Consider the following 24,003-nt stretch of genomic DNA (forward strand, 5'->3'; position numbering starts at 1 on the left):
CAGGGTCTCTGCCTTCAGCAGGCCTAGCGGTATCCAACATGGGCAAGCTGGGCCAGGGGCAGAGGTGCAAGCAGCTAAAGGCAAAGGAACCCCTCCTTCTGATGCCCAGCTAGGGTTTTTAGGGGAAGGAGGACAGCCTGCCTGGCTGTACCCTGGCACTCCCACCCAGAGCAGCCCCGAGGCAGCCGCGTGCCCCCCGCTCTGCCCCACACACCGTTCTCAGTCTGCAGCCTGCCCCGCTGCGCGCTCACGTCCGTCAGCTGCCGCTGCAGCTCGTCCACTTTGGACTTGGCCTCGTTCAGCTGGTCCTCGTAGGTGCGGCACAGCTTCTCAGCGTTGGCCTGCGGGCACCAAGCACAGCCCCTGTGAGCCCAGCTCAGGCCTGGCAGCACCGCTCTCCCAGCCTGGGACTCGCTGCCCTGCTCAGCAGATCCCACGGGCACACGAGGCAGGGAGCAGGAGCCTGCCAGGGATCTCGTGTCTCTGCTAAGCTGACAGTGGCTCTCTGAACTCTCTCTCCCAGGAAATGCCTTCCCAGAGCCTCTGGACTCTGCTTAGGACAAGCAAAACACTGCCATAGTGACAAGGGGGGGAAAATAGGGACTCAGCCATGGCAAACTGTGTACAGTTCTGGGCCCCTCAGTTCAGGAAGGATACTGAGGGGCTGGAGTGTGTCCAAAGAAGGGAAATGAGGCTGGGGAAGGGACTGGAGCACAAGTGCTGTGAGGAGAGGCTGAGGGAGCTGGGGTTCTTGAGCCTGGAGAAGAGGAGGCTCAGGGGAGACCTCCTCACTCCCTACAGCTCCCTGACAGGAGGGTGTAGCCAGGTGGGGGTCAGTCTCTTCTCCCAGGTAACCAGCAGTAAGACAAGAGAGCATGGTCTGCAGTTGTGCCAGGGGAGGTTTAGGTTGGACATTAGGAAGAAATTATTTACAGAGAGAGCAATCAGATATTGGAATGGGCTGCCCAGGGAGGGGGTGGATCCACTGTCCCTGGAGGTGTTTAAGAAGAGACTGGATGTGGCATCAGTGCCATGGTTTAGTAGTCAAGGTGGTAATGGGTCAAAGGTTGGACTTGATGATCTCACAGGTCTTTTCCAACCTGGTTGATTCTGTGATTTAGTGCAAGAGCTCCCTGGGACACCCCACGGACACGCCACCGCCAGTTGCCCTGATGTTCACAGGTGAGACAAACCAGCCCCGTGCAGGACCAGCACCCACCTTGTTCTTGGTGATGTACTCAATGTTGGAGGACAGGTCGTCCACCTCCATCTTCATCTCGCTCTTCTCCTTCTCCAGCTTCTGCTTGACGCGCTGCAGGTTGTCGATCTGCTCGCTCAGCTCGGCCACGCTGTCCGCGTGCTTCTTGCGCAGCGCGGCCGCCGTGGCCTCGTGCTGCAGCGTGGCCTCCTCCAGGTCCCGCCTCAGCTTCAGGAATTCCGCCTCCCGCTTCTTGTTCAGCTCCAGCTGCGTGGCCGTGGTCCCGCCGGCCTCCTCCAGCCTCTCGCTGAGCTCCTCCAGCTCCCGGGACACCTCCGCCCGCTGCTTCTCCACCTTGGCTCTGGCTGCGCGCTCGGCCTCCAGCTCCTCCTCCAGCTCCTCCACACGGGCCTGCAGGGACAGAGCGAGCCAGATGCTCCAAGCTCTGGGTGGAGCTCTGGCATCTTTGCTCTGCACAATGGAGCAAGTTGTCTCCAGAGATGATGGGGAGCAACAAGACACAAGTCTGGAGCAAATGCTCGGGTTGTTTTGGGAGGCAGGCATTCCTGGTGCTCCTTGGAAGTGTTTTGTGCATGTCCTGCTCTCCTCTGTGCCCTGCCATCAGGATCCAGGCTGGTATCAGCTTCTTGTGATGGGAACTTCCATGAATGTGGGGACCTGTCTCCAATAGGAAGAAGCCCAGCACACCAGACTTGGATTTTCAGAGTTTGGGCGCTGATCAAAGGTTTTATTTTGGACACAGAGCTACATTCTAGAAGCTGTCCCTCAGGCTGGTGCTAGAGCTCACCTCAATAGTTCATTCTTTAATTTTCAGCCCACCACACTTTGGCAGAGGGCTTTGCTTCTGCTAACCAGCTTTGTCCATCTCCTTTTCCAAGGAGATGCCTCTGTGCTCAGAGAGGGACTGGCCCATGCAGATTCCCCAGCACATTACATCTGAGGGCAATTTTGGACTCCTGGGCTGTGAGAACAGCTCTTTCCACCATACCTGGACCTCCTTGATCTTCTTCTGCAGCTGGGCCTCAGTCACCTGCCCATCTTCAATCCTTGAATTCAGCTGACTGAGTTCAAAGTCTTTCCTGCACAGAAAGAAGACAAACACTGTCCTGACATGTCCTTCTGGCTTCTGAAGTTCCCTGTAACACCCAGGCTTAGAGGACAAACAAACCCACACAGGAAAGGGACTGCAGGGGTAAGAAGCAGCTCATGGAAGGCTCTCAGGGAGGGCTGGAGTGGCCAAACTTGCAGACAGCTGGCTCTGAGGGTTTCCTTCTGAGGTCCCAAGGCATTCTTCAGCTCCCCAGCATAAATAGGACATGAGTGATGAAGTCTGTACTTGTAGCTGAGGTCCCAGCTCTGTTTGGGTCCTGCCAGGCAGGTCCCTCCTTTCCAACCCAATGCACCCCAAGGTCTATAGTGCCCTGATCTATGAGTCTGTGTAGCTCACAAGCTCCTCAGCAACCCTGCAAAGTGCCCAGGATAACTCAGCCCTCATTTTGTCTGGACTGGTCACACCAGCAGTGCCCAGAAGCCACATCCCTGCAGCCCCTGCAGAGGCCACACAGAGGCTCCATTTAGAGGAGCAGAGCAAACCCAGAGCCCAGGCACATGTCACACACTCACTTCTTGAGCCTCTCCTCCAGCTGCTGTTTGTCATTCTCCAGATCCATTATAGAATCTTGTGTCAGCTTCAGGTCTCCCTCAAGCTTCCTCTTAGCTCTTTCCAGGTCCATGCGGATCTTCTTTTCTTGTTCAAGAGAGCTTTCCAGCTGGAGAATGAAGGGAGATGGGATAGGGAAGGAAAGGACCCTCTGCAGCCCCACCCTTCCTGTGCCCATTGTTGTGGGAAGTTCACCCATCCCTGAGAGATGGAGGTGCTTCCCAACTGGTCTCCAGTCCCATTCCCTCAGCCCAGGACTGCTCTCTCTGAAGTGCTCTAGGCCACCTCTTGGTTCAAGAAAAGTTTGCTAATGGGGTTATTCCTCAACTGGCCATATTAAATGGGAATCTGCTAATGACCCCACTCTCCAGATCCCACTGAGGGACAGCCTTTGGGCTCTCCTGGAGGTGTGACTCAAACCTCTCTTGCTTCACTGCCACTGGTCTACACTCACATCATCCACTTGCTGCTCCAGTTTGACCTTGGCTTTGGTCAGCGTGTTGACCTTGTCTTCCTCAGCCTGCAGGTCATCCAGGGCCTGCTGATGGGCCTCCTGCAGGGCTTTCTTCTCCTTTGTCAGCTTGGCAATGATCTCATCCAGAGAAGCCATCTCCTCAATCAGGTTTTTAACCTAAACAAGGGCAGTCAAAAATTGAGTCCATCTTCTCAGAGAGGGGGGTGGAGAGCTGCTTCAGTAGCCTGACCCTTGAAAGGCAGAAGGTCCATGGCCAACAGCAGCTCAGCACCCCAACAGCAGCCAGCCCTTCTCCCTTGGCCATGCTGGTCCCACCAGGGGGTTTGTCAGTGCCCCAAATCACTTGCCCACAGCACAGAACCATTTGCCCACACCCCCCTGGGCAAGGAGACAGGACACTGGGGTTGATTTCCCTCTCCCACATCCCTTTTCACTCTGCCCTACCCCAGCTCCCCCACACCTGATGTGCCTCTGGTGCCCCCACAAGCACTGAGGCTCCAGGGAGGTCTCTTACCTTGTTCTCTGTGGCATGTTTCTCCTTCTCCACCTTGGCCAGAGTGATCTCCAGGTCATCGATGTCCTTCTTCAGCTCTGCACACTCATCCTCCAGCTTGCGTTTCTTGGCGGTGAGCTCTGAGTTCATCTCCTCCTCGTCCTCCACACGCTCCATCAGCTCCTTCACCTTGGCCTCCAGCTGGATCTTGGACTTGATCAGCAGGTCACAGCGTTCCTCGGCGTCTGCCAGGTTGTCTTGCTCCTGGGAGAGGAACAGGAGAGCCAGAGCTCATCCACTGTCCCAGAGCACACCAGCAGGCTCTGAGTCCTGGTGTTCTGGCCCAGAGCACACCAGCAGGCTCTGAGTCCTGGTGTTCTGGCCCAGAGCTGAAGTTCTCCATGTGGAATGGGCAGAGCAAGCCCAAGGTGCTCAGGTGTACAAAAAATACAGCCACTGCCCATTTTCAAGGTTCAAGGGACAACCACTAACATTGAACCAGGGCCAAAAAGCAACTAAATCTTTCCAGAGGAAGGAAGCACTGGACTGGCACTTCTTGGCACAGAAATGGCACAGATGAGCCACAGTTTGGTGAGCAAACATTGCCATCCCTCCCTTTCCAGAGCCAGGGGACATCCCTGAGATGGGAGTTTGCTTCCAGTCTGCACACTCTTACATTTCATTCTCAACAGATTGTGGCCACGAGGCAGCCTCAGAACTGCAAGAGGCTGGAGGAGGGATCTACCACACTCTGCTCCTTCCTCTACTCATGGACCCTGCACTGTCTTTGCACTTCCAGAGAGAGGGTGAGGCACTCACTGCCTGAAGCTGGAGAGTCAGGTCATTCTTCTCCTGGATCATGGAGACCTGCTTCTCTTCCAGCTCCTTCCTCTTAGCCTCAGACTTCTCCAGAGCCTCCTTCAGCTTCTGGAACTCCTCCTTCAGGTTGGACATTTCCTTCTCAGTCTGAGCAGACTTGAGTAAAGGCTTGATTTTGAAGAACAGCTTCATCCAGGACCAGTTCTTGACAGCGTTGAAGGCCCGGATGTTCCACTGGATGGTATAGAGGGCTTCCCTGGGGGAATACAAGTACAGCATCATCAGGGGTGTAGATTTCTCATGTCCCATCCTGGCCTCTGCAGGCCTGGACACGGCTCCATTCTCCACCAGCTGGATAAATGGCAGAATGGTGGATGAATCATTGTCTGCACACTGGACTGGCCCTGGTGGGATGGGTGGTGTGGCCTGGCTTTCAGGTCTCTTCACTCTGCCTCCCTCTGAATCTCCCAGTGGAAACCAGAGGCTCCCCCACTGCAGATCCTCCCTACTAGAGCCATGCCAGACCTCTCCCAGGTCTGCCTCCATCTCTCAGGACAGGACCTTCACCAACCACTGCCAGACACAGGGAAGCCCTACAGGGCAAACACGTGCAGAAGGAACAAGGAGACACACAAAGCTCTGCCTCTTCCCCCCTCCAACTCTACCTCCTGCTGATGATCTTCTGGTACTCCAGGCGCATGAGGAATCCGCGGATCCTGGCCTGCAGCATGGTCAGGATCTTGGCCAGACGTTCATCTCGCATCTCCTCCAGCAAGCCCAGCAAACCAGCCTTGAAAAACACCTGTGGGGAGGAGAGTGGGAATGGAGTCCCCAGCAGAGAGGGCTCAGGGGGAACACAACCTGGGCTGTGTGCAGACACATGGAGCAGGGATTGAGTGCCTGCATGGGCACAGCCACCTGATCTCCTGTCTTGAGCATGTGGGCAATGGGAACAGAGAGAGATGGGAGGGGCAATGTCTCCCTCCCAAGGACCAGCTGCCAGGTCTCACCTTGGTGTGACCAAACTTGTACTGTGCATGGTCCAGTTCCAGGGAGCTCAGCAGCTTCTCCGTGGCTTTCCTGCTGTCCACAAACTTGTCTTCTGGAATGGCTGTTGGATTCAGGATACGGTAACTGCAGGGACAGAGCAGAGGGAGGACATGCAGGGGAACTGCAGCACAGCTCCATCATCATCCCTGAATCCCGGTCGTGCCAGTTCCCACCAAAGTCATGTTGCTGCAGCACAGGCTGGAGCAACATATGAACCAGCTGCTCCAGTCCTGGCTCTTCTGCAGAGCAGGCACCAGGAGACTGTGCACGGAGGAGTCACTGGCCTTACCACGCCTGGTCAGGCCCAGGCCAAGCAGTGTGGATGGGGCCAGCTGGAGAATGGCAAGGATCCATCCCCAGGGCAGAGAGAAACCTGAGCCAGGATCAGAGGACCTAAGCCTTGCCACCATCCCCCTGCACCAGCCCTGCACTCAGCATCTCAGACATTCATGAGATCTCATCCCGTTTGGCACCAACCTACCCAGGTCTGGCACCCCAGAGCCAGCAGCAGAGCTGTCCCAAACTGTACACGCACTGGGGGTATGGGGGGGTTCAGACCAGCCCTGCACAAGCTGGGGAGCGGATCAGAGCCAGGACATGTCTTGTCTCCCCCCATAACATGTGTGGGTTGCTGGGTGAGGAAGAAGAGGGAGTTACCGCTGCTTGAAGTCTGCGTAGAGGATCCTGTTGGGGAATCCCTTCCGGCAGATGCGGATGCCCTCGAGGACACCGTTACAGCGCAGCTGGTGCAGCACCAGGAAGGAATCCATGGCTCCTGTGGGTGAGAACACAGCTGGAGCAGGTGCTCAACCCAAGAAGACAGAGCCAAACAGAGCTGCAGCCTGGGTCTGAACTCTGGAAACATCCCGTGGTTTTGACATGGGTGTTGACCCATCCTGCAGGTCCGTGCTGAGCACCAGGGCTGCACCCTGGGCCTCAGATGGCGGGAGTCACTCTGACAGACTCATCTGTGCCTGCTGTTATATACAAGTGCAAAGCAGCCCAACCACCAAGGCACAGCCAAAAGTCTGGCAAAGCTCCTTCTCCCCAGCAGAGGAGATTGACTTGGGTCACAGAGAATCAACACTGAGATGGGATCAGGGCTCAGTGGCAGCCTGAAAAGGGTTGGGGAGAAGGTGGGTGCAAGAATCTCTGCCAGCTCCCACATGTGGGTGTCCCCAGGGGCACTGCCAGGCTGCTGCCTCAGCCCACCCATACCTGGGGTCTTTGTCTCGTTGGGGATGATGCAGCGCACGAAGTGGGGCTGGGTGGAGCGCAGGTTGGTCATCAGCTTGTTCAGATTCTCCTGCAGGGCAGACGTGGGGTGAGGTGACAGCTCTGCACCCCTACAACACTTCTCTCCAGCCCCTTCCCCTCCCAGGCAGGAAGACAGCAGACCCTGAGAGCCCCTTTTGTCATGAGAAAAGGGGAATTCCCTCCTGCTATCCCGTCAGTGGGACATCCTGAGCCTGGGGCAGGACCACTGCCTCCTGCCAGGATGGGAGCCATGGCAGAGGGGACTGGGCTGGCAGACAAGCCAAGTGGCACCTGCAGGTTTTGCTGTGCCAGAGAGGAGCCAGATGTTTCCCAAGTATTTGTAGGTAAAGTTTTGCTGTGGGGGAGAACCAGGAAGACAGGATTGAACATATTCCTGGTACAGATCTCTCCTGGTGCTCATCAGCCCTGTGCTCAGCACTCTGCAGTTCTGGTGCTGGGGTCCACAATGGCTGCAATCCTTGGCTTATCAGGAGTTCCCTGCACCTCCACAGTGCTTCACCCCCTACAGCTGTGACAGAGGGCCCTGCCAATCCAGACTGCACCTCCTTTCTCTCCCAGGTAGAGCTCAAGGCATGACATAGCCTTGACTTTGCTTGTGGGAAAAGCATCTGCACCCTTAATCTTTCCTTCCCTTGCTCATACAGGCTCAGCCTGTTCAGGACCAGCTCAGGGAAGGGAACACCTTCCCACAGCTCCACATCACCATGGGGCAACTTGTCACCACAGACACCTTTCCCCAAGGTCTGTGACTTGTCCAGGAGAAAAAAAGTCACACTTCTCCCTGAACAGGGGCTCTGCCTCTTCAAGCACCCTGTCACAGAATCACAGAATATATCTAGTTGGGAGGGACCCACAAGGATCATCCAAGTCCAACTCTTGGTCCTGCACGGGACACCCAACAATCCCATGATGTCCCTGAGAGTGTTGTTCAAACACTCCTTGAGCTCTGTCAGCCTTGGTGCTGTGACCACTGCCCTGTCACTATGAGGCTGTCATGGCAGGACATGGGCCCACAAACCCCTCTGGGCTGTTTTCCAGTTGGTTAAGCTCTGGCTTGGACTAATAACTCCTATGGTGAGCATGGAACAGGGATGTGTGTTACCCTGAGCTGTAAAACAGCCCAGGCCACCTCCCAGGACAGAGACCTGCCAGATCCTCCTCCATTTTCTTCTGCCCAAAGGTTGTCCTTCCCGCTGGTAAGAGTGAGGAGAGAAGTAGCACAGACTTAAAGTGATGTTCATGTAATACATTATCTAAACATCACTACAAGTCTTAACTGCCGCTCTCTCAAAGGCGAAGGAGCCGCCGAGCAGCGCAAGCGTCACGTGGGCAGAAGCAGCACAAGGCCCAGCTCCAAGGGAGCCACCACCTCATGTCCTGCCCTGGGAGCACGGGGACAGGGCTGGGACTCTGCCAGGCACAGGCCCTTTGCTCAGAGATGAGAGGGTGTTGGGACTTTTTGCCTAGAGGTGGTCCTTGAGGAGCTCTGAGGGTCCTTGAGGAGCTCTGGGGGTCCTTCAGGCCACAGGAGCTCATGTGCAAGATGCCAAGAGTCTTGGCAGGGAAGTGGGAGTGCCATGGGACCCTCTGAGCACGTTTCCCTCAATGCCTTGGATGAGGGGCTGGCTCTTACCTTGTGCAGCTGCGACACTGTCTGGAAAGAAGCTGCCTTTTTACGTTTCTCCTTGGTCCCTGGCTTGTGAGGCTCCTCTGTTGGGTTGAAATATTGATTACATCAGCAAAACATCTCCTCAGCTTGGAGGACTCAGGAGCACCCCCCAAACACCCTTGAAATGCCCACAGCCCCCACTCTCTGTAAAGCAGAGGTAGTTGTGCCCTGCTGCAGAACAAAGCCAAAGACACCAAAAACATCTCCCACAGAGCCCAATTCTGGGTGTTGCTCCTCAGCTCCTGCTAACAAGAGACCCCTTCACACACCCCAAAGTCACAGGGCCTCCAGGACAGCCCTACAGCCCCACACCAGCTCAGCCTGGTCCTGACCACACACCTAAAGCCCTTAGGCCAGCACCCACCTATCCAGGCCAGGGAGGTTTTTAGGGATCAATGTGGGTCTTCCCTTTGCCCAGGCTGCACCAACAGCTGGGCATGGGGGTGGGAAGGTTTTGCTGCAAAGGGAGGGGGAGACCAAGGTCAAAAAAGGGTTGGGGGTGCTCCTCACCTGAAGCAGAGCCCACGTAGTTCTCATAGAGACAAGCCAGGAGCTTGTTTTGGGATTTCTGGAAGATGGACACCACTGTCTCATTCAGGGGATCCTTGTTCTTGTCCAGCCACCCAATGATGTTGTAGGGCACCTGTCACAGGAGAGGCAGAGGTGAGGACAGCCCTGTCCCTGCCAGGGGAAGGTGGGAATGCTGTGGAAGAGCTGCCAGGGACGTACCACACCCGCATAGTGCACCACCTCAAAGTGGGCCTCGTATTTCCGCTTCTTATCCGGACGGGGCTTCTGGAAGTTGGGAGACTTCCCAATGTGGTTGTCGTAGAGCTTAGATTTGAAGGTCATGTCAGAAGCTTTTGGGAACATGCACTCCTCTTCGAGGATGGACAGGATTCCCATTGGCTGCAGGGAGAAGGGGGTATGAACAGGACTGAGCTCAGAGTTGCCAAGTCCCATCCCAGAACAGGGGTGTGCCACTGAGCAAGGTGAGGCAAAGCTGGAGTTGGGAGACCTGAACAAGGGTTCAGGTGCAAGACACCAAGCTATCACTGGCATATTCCAGGCTGCATCTGACCTCCAGCCAGTCTGAGTGGGACTGGCCAGGCCTGCAAGACATGGGAGCTTGTCCAGTTCCTTTAGATTGTTGGGAAGGGGAGATCCTCCCCACTATCCTGACAGATTTTCTCCTTTCCCTGTCAAAAAAGGTGAGTTTCCTTCATGCATGGAGATCTTTTCTACAAGATGCTCTGAATCAAGTAAGAGGCACTGAGAGGCAGCAAGTGGGGAGGAAAAAAAGGGCAGTTCTCTGGAGGAAAAGGCTGCACCAGGTTTTGTGGCTCACCAGTGCACAGGAACATAATTTCCATGGGTTCATAAAGTCAGAATTTCTGACAAAAAGGTCTCTGTTGGCTGGAGACTCTGAGCTGTAAGTGTAGGGAAAATAAAGTTGGGCACTTGCCACTGAGTGGGGAGGGAGTAATTTAATCTTGGTAGCAGAGCACCTCTCACTGCTCCAGCCTTTGCAAACAAACCATCTACCAGCAGTACCATTCCTGTGCCCTGAGTCATGTTTTACCTTCTCAATCAGGTCGATGCAGGCCTGCAGGTCCAGGCCAAAGTCAATGAAGACCCATTCGATGCCTTCCTTCTTGTATTCTTCCTGCTCCAGGACAAACATGTGGTGGTTGAAGAACTGTTGCAGTTTCTCATTGGTGAAGTTGATGCACAGCTGCTCAAAGCTGTTGAACTGCAAGAACAAACCAGATCTGAGTCAGAAGGAGCTCCAGCAGTGAAGGGGTTCAACCCTTCTGCTCTGTCTGGGTGTGGAGGGTGATCTCTGCCAGGCCCAGCTGCATTGCTGTGAGAGCAGGTAGCCAGGAATCCCTGGAGATGTGCCCACAGCAGTGTTAAACCAGCCCTTGTGAGCTGCCTGTTTGCTGCACAGCTCTTCCCCATCAAGGCCAGCAGTTCCCTGGAGGAGACAGAGCCGCCCCCACAGCTTCCCCCCAAACCCTTTGCAGGGCCCTGCAGAACTCACATCAAAGATCTCGAAGCCTGCAATGTCCAGTACTCCGATGAAGAACTGCCTGGCCAGCTTGGTGTCCAGGGTCTTGTTGATCCTTGTCACCAGCCACTTGAACATGCGGTCGTAGGTGGCTTTGGCCAGAGCTCCCACAGCATAGAGCACCTGCAGGGCAAGGCACAGGGCAGGCCATGAGCTGCTCCCTGCTTTTGTAGGAGCCAGAGGGGGATGGAGAGAGCTCCTCTCGGCCCACAAGGGATGGACAGGCTGATCCAGGGAGTTTGTGGTTACACTATATGCTCCAAAATTAGATTTCACTTTGCTCACAGGTGTGTTCTCGTGTCCCCGGTCTAGTCTTGCTTCCAAGGTCTTAGGATACAAATACAGTCTAAAGTGATATTTTCAGAAGCCTTGTGCCCTGTCAAGAGCCTGCAGCTCACTTTGGATAAGATCCTAAGATCCTCTGTATTTAAGGAGTGGCTTGCACTATTCAGGCCAGGTTTGGGTTCTGAACTGGGATGTGGCCAGAATCTGGCAAGATACATTTTTGGTACATTTGAATCTCCCACAAGATCAGTTTGGATGAGTGTTTAGATGAGTTTTCTACTTTTCAGGGCTGGACTCTCCACAGGAGTGTGACTGTCTCTGAAGTAGATCCATAGAACCTGGACCTCCTCTGGCTGTGATCCAACCCACACCTCAAAGACAGTGCACTGAACCTCCAGCCATGGTTCATGTGCAAAGCTATCTGCCAGCTCTGCCACCAACTTCCCTAGCTGCTAAAAGCCACTAACTGTGGATACATCTTCTCCTGCTTCTCTGGAGTCTCCTCCTAAACCCAAGGGAGTGAATCAAAGCCCCATTCCCCTGTGCAGAGCACATCAGGCCTGGCTGCAAGAGGAGTCACTGACCAGCACGAGCAGGGAGCCCCTGTCCTGTCCCACTCACCTGCTCCACATTCTGACCTTTGGTCACGTACTCATTGCCCACTTTGACACGAGGATGGAGCAGCCCCTTGATGAGGTCAGCTGAGCTGATTCCCATCAGGTAGGCAGCCTTGTCAGCACCTGGAAAGCAGGACAAAGGCATGAGGAGCCAGCAAGGAAGCTCTGGGAAGGGAAAAAAGGAAGCAAAAAAAAATGACCAGCTCTTATGATGATCAATGCTAACTATACTAGTTTTCCCATCTGCTCCAGAGTCTGCTCCAGTGTTTCATGTGATTTCCCATCTTGGATATTGTGTGATGCTTTTAAAATCTGGACCTCCTTCCTGAGAAGTTAGTGTTTGGATACAATGGCTATAGCATCTTATCAGGTGCTTATCAGATTTTATCTGGGAATTCCTATGCATTTTCCAGTGGAAGCTTGGATTTCCATGCAGAGAATTTGAAGTGACCAGAAGAGAGGTGATTTTCTTGTTTATCATTCAAAGACTCCTAGTAGCAGATTGTAGCTAGAAAATCACCTCTGTAGGGAAATTGCTGCCAGATCAAAATCATTAATTACCAGGCAGTAGCTGAAGCCTGTGTTGACATTCCTCAGGCAAGGAGAACTCTTTCCTCTTGAATGTTAGCATGACAAAGTCCGATCCAGGTAGTCATTTCTGCTGGATCCCTGCTTAAACCTTCTAGAGAAGTGCCGGGGCTCCCCCTTCCCATCCTTCCACACACTGGAAAGTCACCCTCTCCCTCCAGGTTTGCTCTGCAGCCAGACTATTCCTAGATCTATGATTTGCATTGGATTTTCCTGAGCCATAAACCAGGAAAAGTGACAGACAGTGACTGTACCCTGCTCTAACTGCTCTCTGGGAGGCTGTGACCTGAGCAGGTCCTTGCAGTGCTGATCCTGGCCTGGCTCATCCTCTGGATGCCCTGCTCTGGAATGTTGTCTAATGAAGTGCAAGAGACGAAAAGCAGGGGAAGACTGAACGAGATGAAGCCCAGCTGGGGTGTGACACCCTGTGGTGCTGCTGAGGCGAGTCTGATGCAGATGAGACCACCTAGTGCTTGCAGAAAGACTGCCCTAAATACTCCTGCCCCTTTGTGCACCTATAGCAGGGCCTGGTGTGGGTGCTTTGGATCACAGTCTCTGACCTTCACAGGCCAGGTTAGGGGGAGTTATCCCGGCCTGCCCTTGGGGGAACTTTGCCCAGACGAGGTTGGACAGGTCTGGAGCACAGAGCCCAACTCACTTTCAGTGCCATCAGCCTCTGCCTGCTCTTCTCGCTGCTTCTGCTTGAACTTCATGTTGCCAAAGTGCATGATAGCCCCCACTATTTTATAGGAGCCATATTTCTCATCATTGCTGAAGCCCAGGATGTCCATGGCGTGCTGAGGGGAGACAAAGCAGCACAGAGAGAACAAAACCACTCTGAGGTGAGGGTTGGTCCATCCTCCCACCATCTCCTAAGGTGTTCTCCCTGTCCTGGGGCTCTGAGCAGGGTGGGCACCTAACCAAGGAAACCTGTCCATGGGACTTTGAAAGTGAGCCCAGCTCCCACAAGACCTGTTTGAAACCAAAAGGATTAGCTTAGCATCCACAAGAAGGAGGTGTTCCAAGCTGAAGTCTCATTCTCTACAACTCCCTGACAGGAGGGGGGAGCCAGGTGGGGGTCAGGCTCTGCTTCCAGGGAACAAGGGACAGGACAAGAGGAAATGGCCTCAGGCTGTGTCAGGGGAGGTTTAGGTTGATCATCAGGAAGAATTTCTTCACTGGAAGGGTGGTCAGGCATTGGCAGGGGCTGCCCAGGGAGGTGGTGGAGTCCCCACCCCTGGAGGTGTCCAAGGAATGACTGGATGTGGCACTCAGTGCTCTGGGTAGGGGGACAAGGTGGGGATGGGGCACAGCTTGGACTCAGTGACCTTGGAGGTCTTTTCCAATCTCAGTGATTCAATGATTCTATGATTCTACAACCTTCCTTCTCATGGGCACTATGGGAAGTGCTACAAGCCCTTCCTAATGCAGGGAATTACTCTCCCTTCCCTGTCTGGATGAGGCGGTTGATGGAGATCAGAGTCACTCTGCTCTCCCTTGTAGGCTCACAGCAAGTGTAGAGCAATTGCCAATAAACCAGAGGGAACTCCCAGCTAATTTAGAAGGGGGGACACACGAGAAGGCAGGACAGGACCCCAGAGCTGCCCAGAAGGAGGCTGTGCCCTCCCTGGCTCGGGCTGTACACGTACGTCTGTCGCCATGAGCTCCTCCCCGTCATCCAGGTTGTCCACAGTTGTGACACCCTGGGAGCAGAAGTGGTAGTCATAGGGGTTGAGGGAGAGCAGCAGCATATCTGTTGGGGGAAGACATGCAGAGGGTGAGGTCAATCTGAGAGAGAGCTGGGCAGAAAGGCAGCCTTGGCCTTGGGTGCAGAGGGAAGGCTTCACCAGCCTCAACTAGAGGGTACCAGCTGGTGGAAGAACAGCCTCTTCCAGCCCAGGCAGGTCCACACATGGGTCCACCTCTCCTCTGATCGCCTCCAGCTTGCTATCTTGGGATATGGCTTGGCTGCAGACTGATTTAGAAGTGGCCACCATGCCCTTGTGACACCAGATAAGATTACTGCTCTGTGCCACTCTCCAGAGCTGCCTAATAAGGTGCTGCTCAGCACCAAGCTCAGGAGCCCACAGCTAAAAGCTGACCACCCCAGGGGGCTGTGCCAGCCTTCCATCTACACAGGGAAAGGTTTCCTGAGCACTCTGTGGGATGTGGCCCCTGGAGGGCAGAGCTGCTTGGAGGACACATCCAGGATGGGTTTTCACCAGGGCCCTCAGTGAGCTGTTGCAGCTGTTTCTTCGCTCACTTGAAACAGGTCATCTCACCAGGGAGGCTGAAGGAGCTCAGAGTAGGCTGCAGGACACTTCCCCCACCCCAAAATGAGTAAATCTCCAGCCTGCACATGCTGGTTGAGGTCAGTGCTGTACCCACCACATGACAAGGCCTTTGTGCAAGGCAGCTTTTCCAAGTGCACTCCCACCCTGCAGATGGACCCTGAGTGACCTCTGCTCCTAGACAGTGGCAGAAAGGGCTTTAGTCTGGCTTCTCAGCTGGTGGGGATAAAGGAAACTGGATTGGATGACCTCTTGAAATCCCTTCCACCCTGAATTATCCACCAATCCCATGATCCTGCACAGCTACAAAGCATTGGAGGGCAGTACCTGCATGGTGAGCTGGATTTGTTCATTCCTGTGAACCTCAAAGCTGACAGCAGAGCTGTCTGTGGCTATTTTCAGGCCATCATGCTGTAAGAGCTGTGCTGCATCTTTGGCTGCCTTACCTTGCAGCTCTGGTTTCTTCCCAGAGAGGATCTGGTAGTAGATGTGGTAGCTTCGCTCTTTGGGCTGCTGGAAAATCACTCTGGATTTTTCCAGAAGATCTACAATGAAATAGGGCAGAGGGGTTAGAGGAGGGCTGCTTTTTTTCCCAGAGCTGTCCCAGCATCAGCACAAAGAGTGGGATGGATTCCCTCCCCCCTGCAGCTGGCACATGGCTACTCACAGATGTCAATGTCTGCCGAGGCCAACTTCCCGGAGGGACCAAAGTGGATCCGGATGAACTTGCCCTGAAAACACGTGCAGGAGGTAAGTTCTGGGCTTGGCTACACAGATGTGACTCTGAACAGCCCCTAGAAACTGAATTAACATCCCACTTCTTGGGCTTCTGCTGACCAGGCAAGTTTCTGGGCTCTGTGAGCCGTAGAGGGGTGAAGTTCCCTGGTTTGTAACGTGCAGAGGCTCAGACAGCATTGCCCAGGGCTTTAAATACCAGGCTGGCAGAAATTTCACTGAGAGCAGATAAATCCCTGTGCTTAGGCCTGTTCTTAACCCTAAGCACTCCTGTGGGGTGGTGTGATACCGAGCCTGCCCACAGCCCCCTGCTCTGTGCTGTGCTGAGGGTCTCCCCCAGCAGTGCCTCCTTCCCCTGCAAGGCACAGGAGCTCTGCAGCCCAGAGCAGAGCCAGGTTGGGCTTAGCAAGAACAGTGGTGCTTCCTGGAAGGGGCACACTTGTCTGTCCCAGCCCCAGCATTCCAGGCTGTGCTTAGTGTCCCTCAACTCTGATCCTGGAAGGGACATCTCTCCAGGATATACCACTGACTCACAGACTGTGGCACCAGGGCCATTCGTGCTGGCCACTATTTGCTGCACTGATGTAACCAGGAAAACTTGGCCCTGGCAGTCCAATCCCACCAGGAGGCAGGTCCAGCTCCCTGCTCAGTGCCTTGGGCTCACACTGTACAAACCCACAACACCACTAGCCACACATCCAGCCTGCAGAGACATTCCCAGCTCCCTGTCCTGCTGAGGCACTCACAAAACGCGAGGAGTTGTCATTCCTTATGGTTTTGGCGTTGCCAAAAGCTTCCATAGCTGGGTTAGCCTCGATGATTTGATCCTCGAGGGTGCCCTGTAAAAAAGAAACAAAAAACAAAAGATGTGTCAGTTCCACCGAGCCAGAGGGGATCTGTAATCAAAACACAGAGCAGAGGGAGTGGCTCCTTGCTACCCTCATTAGGTGTTTTTGAGAATCTGCTGCTCCCGAGGCACCTCCTTGTTTCAGGAGGCAATGGGGCTGTTCTGGGGGTCACATCCACGATAGGTCTACACCAGGGCCCTGAGTGAGCTGTTGCAGCTGTTTCCATGCTCACCTGAAACAGGTCATCTCATCAGGGAGGCTGAAGGAGCTCAGAGTAGGCTACAGGACACCCCCTACCCCAAAGTGAGTAAATCTCCAGCCTGCACATGCTGAGTTTAGGGGTCAGCAGAGCTGGGCTTTGCAGCAGTGCTCTCTGTGGGCTTCTCCTTGCCTGAAATGGTCCCCCTGGAGACCCAGGCTTCTGTGCCCTCTGCACACAGCAGCCCTCAGCCCCTTTCTTTGGAGCTGCAATATGCAAACCAAGAGCAAGCACACGATGTCACCAAAACAGTCTGAGTCATTTCAGGCTCTCTGACTCTGCCAGGCAATTCCTCTTCCACCAAACCAAAGTTTTGGACAATTCACATCACAGCACATTGCAAAAGAAGAGATCTATAAAACAGGCTGGATCAACAACTTTTTATATTGACAACTTGCACAGCAGGGTCCTGGTGTGGTGGGAACACACCACAGGTCGCAGCTGGCATGACCTGCTGGACACACTGGAGCTCTCCTGAGCAAACCCAGAGATTAATCTTCCCCTAACCTTGTTTTTCCATTCATGTTTCACGTGCCCAGTTCAAAGAGGCAGCAAATGCCTAATGCAGGTAAAGCAGGACAAGAATTTGAGGAGAGAAGCAAGAGACTGGTGCCAATCCACAGGAAGGACAGTGGGGGTTGACAACAGCAAGAGCTTGGTGGCACAGGGACCTGCCGGATTTTTCATGAGAGCTTTTGCCCATTCTCTGACAAATTACAGTTCACAGAGCTTTCCTTAGGAGAGGAGCACCAGCTCTGGGCTCTGTCCACCCTCTCTTTCCAATGCTGGACCCAGCACTGCTCCACCTCTGCAGCTCCAGGGATGGGAGGGGCAAAAGGGAGAGGGAGCAGCTCTGAATCACCATTATCAACAAACTGCATCTTGTTACCTGGATATCCTGGGGTCTGATACCTTTAAATTCAGCCTGACCTAAAACTGCCTGGACTGTGAGATTCAATGGGGGCAGCCCCAGGAGCCACAGATTCAGCCCCCCATTCAGATGTCTCACCCTAAGTTTGCCCCAGTTCTCTGAGACCCATGTGGTAATGAACATCCCCCAACAAAGGGTGTGTATCAGCTAAAGGCTCAGAGAAAACAAGGCCTGAGGATGTTTGACGGAGCTGCTGGAAGGGCTGAGCCCTTGGGGTGCTGGGAGCACCAGGGACTGAACCTTTGCTGCATTTCCTTGGAGGTGAGCAAGCACCTCAACAGTGTACCCCAGGGAAGGACATCAGCTCAGTGTGGTGGGCTGAGCCAGTTCAGGGCTTTGCAGAGGGTGGCATGTCCAGGCATCACCAGGGCACTGCTCTGCAGCCAGAGCAAAGAGGTCTTCCCCTGCCTCTCAGCACCACCAACCTCAGCTGGACTTCAAGGCTGGGAGACACACTAATGTCTGCAGGGAGTGGAGGCTTCACCTCATCTTTAGAGGAGCCCATGTCATTCTCCCCCAGACAAACACTGTGCTGGTTAGAAATGACTGTTCCAAGAGTAATGGTGCCTTGGAGGAGAGGCTGGAGTCAGGAAGACAGAAAGTCACTGAGAGATGAAACATCAAAGCTTCCAGCAATGGGAAGGTGAGTGATACAGAGCCAAGTGGAGAACTAAACACTGCCCTGCTGCTGGGGCAGCCCTTGGACCCAGACCTAAGGCAGAGACCCCACACATCACCCCATCACAGATCTGTTGTGCAGCAGAACTCTGTCCTCAGCATTAAAGAGTCCACAACACTTACCCCAGTTTTAGTGGCAAGAGCTGCCTAGAGAAAGGAAAGAAAATTGTCTTTAGAAATCCAAGAAAGCCAGGCAAGAGCCACAAGAAGCATGGTCAGAAAAGCAGGGCATGACCATTTAGTGCCAAAAGAAGTCCAAGAAAAAAAAAAAAAAAACAAAAAACAGAAGGATTAAACTTTGTAAGAAATGCCAAAAAGTTGTTAAATAGATTAGCTCGAGAAAATAAAGAAATGCGTCAAAAAGCAAGAATAGTTAAATCCAAACCCAAAGAAGAGGAAATAAAACAATGCTGAAGTATTGCTTGTTTGATACCTAAAGCAGCCAGTTTGCTTCCAAGAGGGAAAAGCAGGCTGGAGCCTCAATGTATCCAGAAGAAATAAGCAATTGCAAGGGCAGCTCAAAAATAACCAGCACCAAAGAAATGCAAGAATCAAAACAAGAGCAAGAAAAGCACAAGGTAGAAAAGGGTCAAAATGAACAAGAGGAGGAAAAAAAAGGAGAAAAGGCTGAAAAGCAAGGCTTAAAAGAGGCAAGGTGGGAAATGGAAGGTTTATTCCATCCTTTTAATGCTCCTTAAGAAGATTGGTGGGGTGTTGAAGGAGGAAGAGAAAAGAATGTCTAAAGTGCCTCTTCCAGACTGCACAGATAGAGCAGCCACATAAAAAAAAAAAATCCATTTCCCCTTGAGCAGAATAATTTCAAGCCTTGCTTGTTCAAAAGTCAGGGAAAAGCCAAGCCCTGGGTGGGTCAGACCAAAACACACTTCCAACTGCAAAAAGTCAGGGGAAGAAACAGTAAAAAGAAGAAAGGAGAAGGGAAAGGGAAAAAAATAAAGAAAAAAAATTAAAAAAAGGAAGAAAACAGCAAGAACTTGTTTCAAAAGAGGGTCTTACTAATTTCTTGCCCGGTGTGTCGCCCAAGGCTGCGACAATGGCAAAGTACTGAATGACCCGCTTGGTGTTTACAGTCTTACCAGCACCAGATTCTCCGCTTAGAGCAACAGAAATACACAGATCAAGGGCATGAGGCAAAGAACAGGCACAACTCACACAGACACCCTGCCACCTGCACCCACGCACCCAGGAGGGACAAGCCAAGGGTCGGAGGGACAGGGAGGCTGGAGCTGTGGATCCCTCCAGCCTGGGAGTGTGCTTGTCTTTCAGGATTGCCTTTGGAGAGGAACTCAGCTCCATCCTCCCCGTGTCCTCTTGGCCGTGCCCGGCTGCTCGGAGGTGCCGCGGGGGCTCAGCTGCCCTCCTCAGACATGGCAGGAGGTGCCGGCGCCCACCAAGGCTGCACAGCCCTGGCCCCGGGGCTTCAGCTGTCTGGGATCAGCCAGGAACCGGCCTCGCTGGTGGTTTCAGCACGCCCTGCTTTGCTGGGGTGTCTTGGAGATGGCAGGGCCATCGTGCCGGGTGGCTCCTGCCCGGGCGAGCGCGGGCGCCGCCGTGCCCGGCGTGGGGTGTGGGTGGCCAGCAGGCCCTGCTGAGCTCATCCCTATAGTTAGCTGCTCTCCCATTGTAATCCCAGATCACAAAGAGCCGGGGGGAGCGGGCAGCGGAGCCGCCACCGGACACGCGCCAAGCATCTCTCCACAGCCCCTGCCTTTCCTAATTAGGCCATGGCCGAGGCTAAAAATGTCCGTGGCTCCTGGCAGCGGTGAAGGGTCCTTTAGAGTCCTTTATATAGCCCTTATCTATATGTCACTTGAAATCAACCTGGCCTACACCCTCCCACGTCACCCTCCTCCCCCTCTGCCGCCCCTCTGGCCGCCATCTCCCTGCGGCCTTGGCCTCCATCTCTCCTTTCCCGTGGCTCCCGGGAGGATGTTGGCAGCCCCACGGCAGCTCCCGCAGCTGTCGGGGTGCGGGGGAGCCTTCCCGCCAGGCTTTGTCACCTGGCACGGCGGCAGCCTGGGCGGGAAGGGTGACAGCTGCCAGGGTGGGTGGGGGGGACACGGCCTGGGGGGGGCCCTACCGGGCACAGGGTGCCCATGCAGGGCTCCCCTGGCAGCGCAGCACAGCACAGGGGGTCTCACTGCTCACTTACGTGATGAGCATGGACTGGTTCTCGCGGTCTGGAAGAGAGGAGCTGGCATTAGGGCAGTGCTGCCCGCCTCACCCCTGCCCTGGGGGGCACAGCCCCCCCCGGGATGGGGGTCCCCAGGGCAGGGCTTACTGCGCAGCATGTCGTTGTAGGCGTTGTCAGCGATGGAGTAGATGTGCGGGGGGGCCTCCGTGCGCCGCTTGCCCTTGTAGGCGGCCACCACGGGCGCCGTGTAGACGGGCAGCCACTTGTAGGGGTTGATGGTGACACAGAAGAGCCCCGAGTAGGTCTGCAGGGGGGAGAATGGGCGGGTGAGGGATGAGGGTGTCCCAGCACCCTTTCACCTCCCCAGCCCACGGGGTGACCCCCCGGGTGCTGTGGCCTTACGTAGATCATCCAGTGGGAGTAGCGGCGCTTCAGGTTGTGGAGCACGGAGGCCTCGTTGAGGTGTGTCAGCATGGCCATGTCCTCAATCATGTCGAACTTGGGGGGGTTCATGGGCTGCACCTCGTCCTCCTTCACCACCCGCGTCTGCCAGAGGAGGGGGCACACATCAGACGGACCCCAGACCCCCCCAAATACCCCCTACCCCAAAGCCTGAGGGGTTGGACATCCTGATAGTCCCATGTTGGGGACAGCCCTGCCCCATATCTGCTGTCACCCTCATTTTGGGGTGACAGGGCTAGGGGAGTCCCACCAGCACCCAGACACAAAGCCCAGCTGGGATAAGCAAGCCCCAGACTTGCTCCCTGCTCCAGGAGATGGGCTGTGGCGGAGCCTGACAGAAGGAGTCCAAGCCAAGGAGTACCAGTATGTCCCCCCAAAATGTGCTTGACACCCCCATCCCATGCTCTTCTTCACAGCCTAAAAGCCTGTGGCAGCACAATCTCTGTGCAAACAGCTGAAGCCCGTACCCCTTCACTTAAAACTGGATTTATTTAATCCCATGAAGCCAAGCACGGGGAAACTATCGCGTTACGTATCTGGCCTGGATGGGACAAGCTGGATTTAGCAATTGGTCTTGTTAATAAAGATGAAATGAAACCTTTCAGAGGTTTTTTTTATGGGTGAAGATAAAGTGTGTGGTGTTAAAAGGTGTTAGGTGTTAGAAGCAGGAGGGTAGACAGAAGGATAAGGGTGGGTTTATGCCTCTCTTGAATCTGTTTCTGCTGGAAATGCTGATCCAGTTTCTGATATAGTTTCTGATTTTGTAAATCCATGACAAATTGTTAAAAAAGACTTTCAAGAGGGAACAGCTACAAAGATTTGGAAATTGTTGAAGGCATTCTCAACAGCAGAATAAATTTTTAAAATTTATACCCCCTCCCCAGTAAATTGGGACAAATCTCTTTACTTGTTTTCCCAGTCTCAGACAAAAAGATTTCCAAAGCCTTAACACTTTTCAAGGATGATTATATATATTTCTTTTAAATTTGGCAGACATGAGCACTTCTCAGTGCCATTCTGTCGAGCAGAGAGATAGAAATAATAAAATCTACTATTTGCTGCCTGGTCAGATCCTTGTTCTTTTTCTCAGTTTCACACCAGGATGAGTCTCTGCTCTGCAATGAAGTTGCAGGGCCATGAGACTCCCACAGCCAAGAAAGGAATATTAATTAAGCTGATTTGCAGCTAATTGTGCTGGATATTATCTTGACAAATACCAGCTGGTCCTTGCTAGCTTTGCCTCCCTCCCACTGCTGGAAAGCTGAAGCCTCACCACCAGACAGCCTGTCCAACCCCTGTGCCCAGCGCCTGTTCTCCTGCTGCAAATCCAGGCTAAAACGAGCAGGAATCGGCCAGTCGGCCCCTTACCTCTTGTTTCTGCCTTCGGGATGAGCCGGGCAGCGGTTCAGCATCACACAGGGCTGTGATGGAGCCGGCGCTGCCTCTGGGCAGCCGGTCCTTCTCCACCCAGAGGCTGCGCGGGGCAGCCCGACTGTCCCCTCGCTCTGCCTGTCACGATAACCCGCGTTCGACAGCAAACATTCGATGGGGGGATGCTGAACCGCGGCCACTCTTGGCAACTAAGTGGCCTACGTGTCCTGACAGGGCTGTGTGTGTCCCCCCGGGGCATGACCGATCAGCGAGCGGGGCAGGGTTATCAGCCAGAGCTCCTCATTTCGGACGTGATCTTGTCACACGTATCCCCCCTCCGCACACACTTGCTGTCCCTTGGAAAAGGAAAGGTATTTTGCTTACTTCCTTATCTTTGGTTTCCACAGTGACTTTGCCACCAGAGCTTTCTTTGATTTCCACTTCTATATAGGCTTCTTTCTCATCTGGGATCCAAGCTCGCTTCTTTCCTGGAGGAGGGGAAGGAAAGGAAAGGGAAGGGAAGGGAAAAGGAAAGGAAAAAGGAAAGAAAAGGAGACATAATACAGGTTGAAATGTAGGAAACCATTTGAAATGGTCAACTGAAAGCCACATAAATGCAGTTTGATAACATGGAAGGACAGTGATTATTCCTTCCTATGTTTTTGGTCATAGGAGCTAGGATTATTTCACCTTCTTCATATTTTTAAGCTGTTTACTCAGCTGGGGTTGAATTCTAGCCTGAAACCTTCTGCTTCATGTGTGCCTGCACTCAAACCATCATAAAAAAGGACAGTGTGAGCAAGCAACACACTCCTTGTTTGCCCAGTTGAGAGGAGCAAAGTTGGGCCCTGGAGCCCAAGCACAGCAAACCAAGGAAAAGCAGGGTGGCTGGGACAGAGAGGACACTTCCCAAATGAAATAGAGCTGGAGAAGGCTTTGACACCAGTCCCTCAGCCCTGCTGCCCCTCAGTGTCAGGGGAGATGAAGGGCCACCTCCACCCACACCTCAGCAAACAAAGGGAAAGTAAAAAACCCGCTTTTCCCACTTTTGAGGGAATTATCCTTCCCACGTGCTGGGGGAAGCCTGGAGTCCCTGCTTGAAGGGCAGCACTGGAAAAGGGACAGAGATGGACTCCCAGGAGAGCTCCAAGGGGCTGCCTCAGGGCACTCACATAGGCTGTGCTGAGCTGCTTTGGGCTCTTACCATCGAAGGGGATTGTCTGGAGCTTCAGCTGCTCCGTGTAGCTTTTCCGGAGGTACGGAGCAGCCTCCCCAAACTCACTCATGTCCAGCATAGACATCTTGTCCGGCTGGAGAAACACTTGGCAGCACTGAAGGAAGAGTGAAAGACACCTGGATACTGAAAGGAGGGAAGGGACAAAGAGTCAGTGCATGGGCAAGCACACACTCGTGGGTTGAGAACCAAGAGCAACATGCTTTTAATTTTAGAGAGTGAGAGAAGACAGCGACAACAATACTAGCTAATAAAAATTATAACAACCAGGCAATTCCAGAACACTTTCCCTTCTGCTGCTCTCAACCCTGCACTGGAAGTCCCAGCTGCGTGAGCTGGCATTGCTTTGGTGTCAAAATCCACATTTGCACTTTAGGTGAGATTGTCAACGACACCCATTTTCTTGATAAACTCAGCTAAAATCCATCCCAGCTCCTGTTGGAGCCCTGGTGTCCTGCACAAACCCTCTGCAATGACCCAGGTCTGTTCTTCAGAGTGACATTGCAGGAGGATAAAAGCAAGGCTGGATGTATTATCCCTGGGAAGACCCTTCTGGAAGGCCACTGTGGCAGCTGCTTGGAAAAAGCACTTGTATGATTGTGCTTTCTAATATCCATCTAATGTGGTATCACCCAGCAGAGCTCTGGAACGCCACAGCCACCACGAATGGAGCCACAGCGTGGCAAAACACACAGTCCTCAGCAAAAATGCTCTTGGTCCTGGTCTGTCCCACCCTCCCCTGTCCTCTGGGAACATCCACCCTGCAGAGGTGAAGCGGGTTAGTAGCGGGGACACACGTGCACACAGACATGCTCTGT

General features: G+C 53.7%; 1 protein-coding gene across 4 annotated transcripts in view; it reads right to left on the minus strand.

Annotated features, from left to right (window-relative positions):
- Window positions 1-23,516, minus strand: part of MYH7B (myosin heavy chain 7B) — a 28,285-nt gene extending 4,769 nt beyond the window's left edge. Inside the window, exons 1-29 of one of the 4 annotated variants that reach the window (XM_051802714.1) lie at window positions 23,156-23,516; window positions 22,336-22,439; window positions 20,521-20,664; window positions 20,266-20,422; window positions 20,137-20,164; window positions 18,981-19,077; window positions 18,090-18,113; window positions 15,997-16,089; window positions 15,183-15,246; window positions 14,962-15,060; window positions 13,874-13,977; window positions 12,883-13,021; window positions 11,641-11,759; window positions 10,708-10,857; window positions 10,246-10,416; window positions 9,393-9,572; window positions 9,174-9,306; window positions 8,628-8,704; window positions 6,935-7,022; window positions 6,374-6,491; window positions 5,677-5,800; window positions 5,332-5,468; window positions 4,667-4,922; window positions 3,869-4,111; window positions 3,334-3,510; window positions 2,843-2,988; window positions 2,208-2,298; window positions 1,220-1,609; window positions 215-341 (exon numbers count right to left, since the gene is read on the minus strand). In XM_051802714.1, coding sequence (XP_051658674.1) covers window positions 215-341; window positions 1,220-1,609; window positions 2,208-2,298; window positions 2,843-2,988; window positions 3,334-3,510; window positions 3,869-4,111; window positions 4,667-4,922; window positions 5,332-5,468; window positions 5,677-5,800; window positions 6,374-6,491; window positions 6,935-7,022; window positions 8,628-8,704; window positions 9,174-9,306; window positions 9,393-9,572; window positions 10,246-10,416; window positions 10,708-10,857; window positions 11,641-11,759; window positions 12,883-13,021; window positions 13,874-13,977; window positions 14,962-15,060; window positions 15,183-15,246; window positions 15,997-16,089; window positions 18,090-18,113; window positions 18,981-19,077; window positions 20,137-20,164; window positions 20,266-20,422; window positions 20,521-20,664; window positions 22,336-22,439; window positions 23,156-23,252 — 3,877 coding nt within the window. In that variant the 5' untranslated portion in view covers window positions 23,253-23,516. The other 3 variants (XM_051802711.1, XM_051802712.1, XM_051802713.1) reach the window with 3 other exon arrangements.
- Between the last annotated feature and the right edge of the window lie 487 nt (window positions 23,517-24,003).

Source organism: Manacus candei, unplaced genomic scaffold (assembly GCF_025592945.1).
Source record: "Manacus candei isolate 608988 ecotype Guabito, Panama unplaced genomic scaffold, ASM2559294v1 h1tg000057l, whole genome shotgun sequence".
Lineage (NCBI taxonomy): Eukaryota > Metazoa > Chordata > Aves > Passeriformes > Pipridae > Manacus > Manacus candei.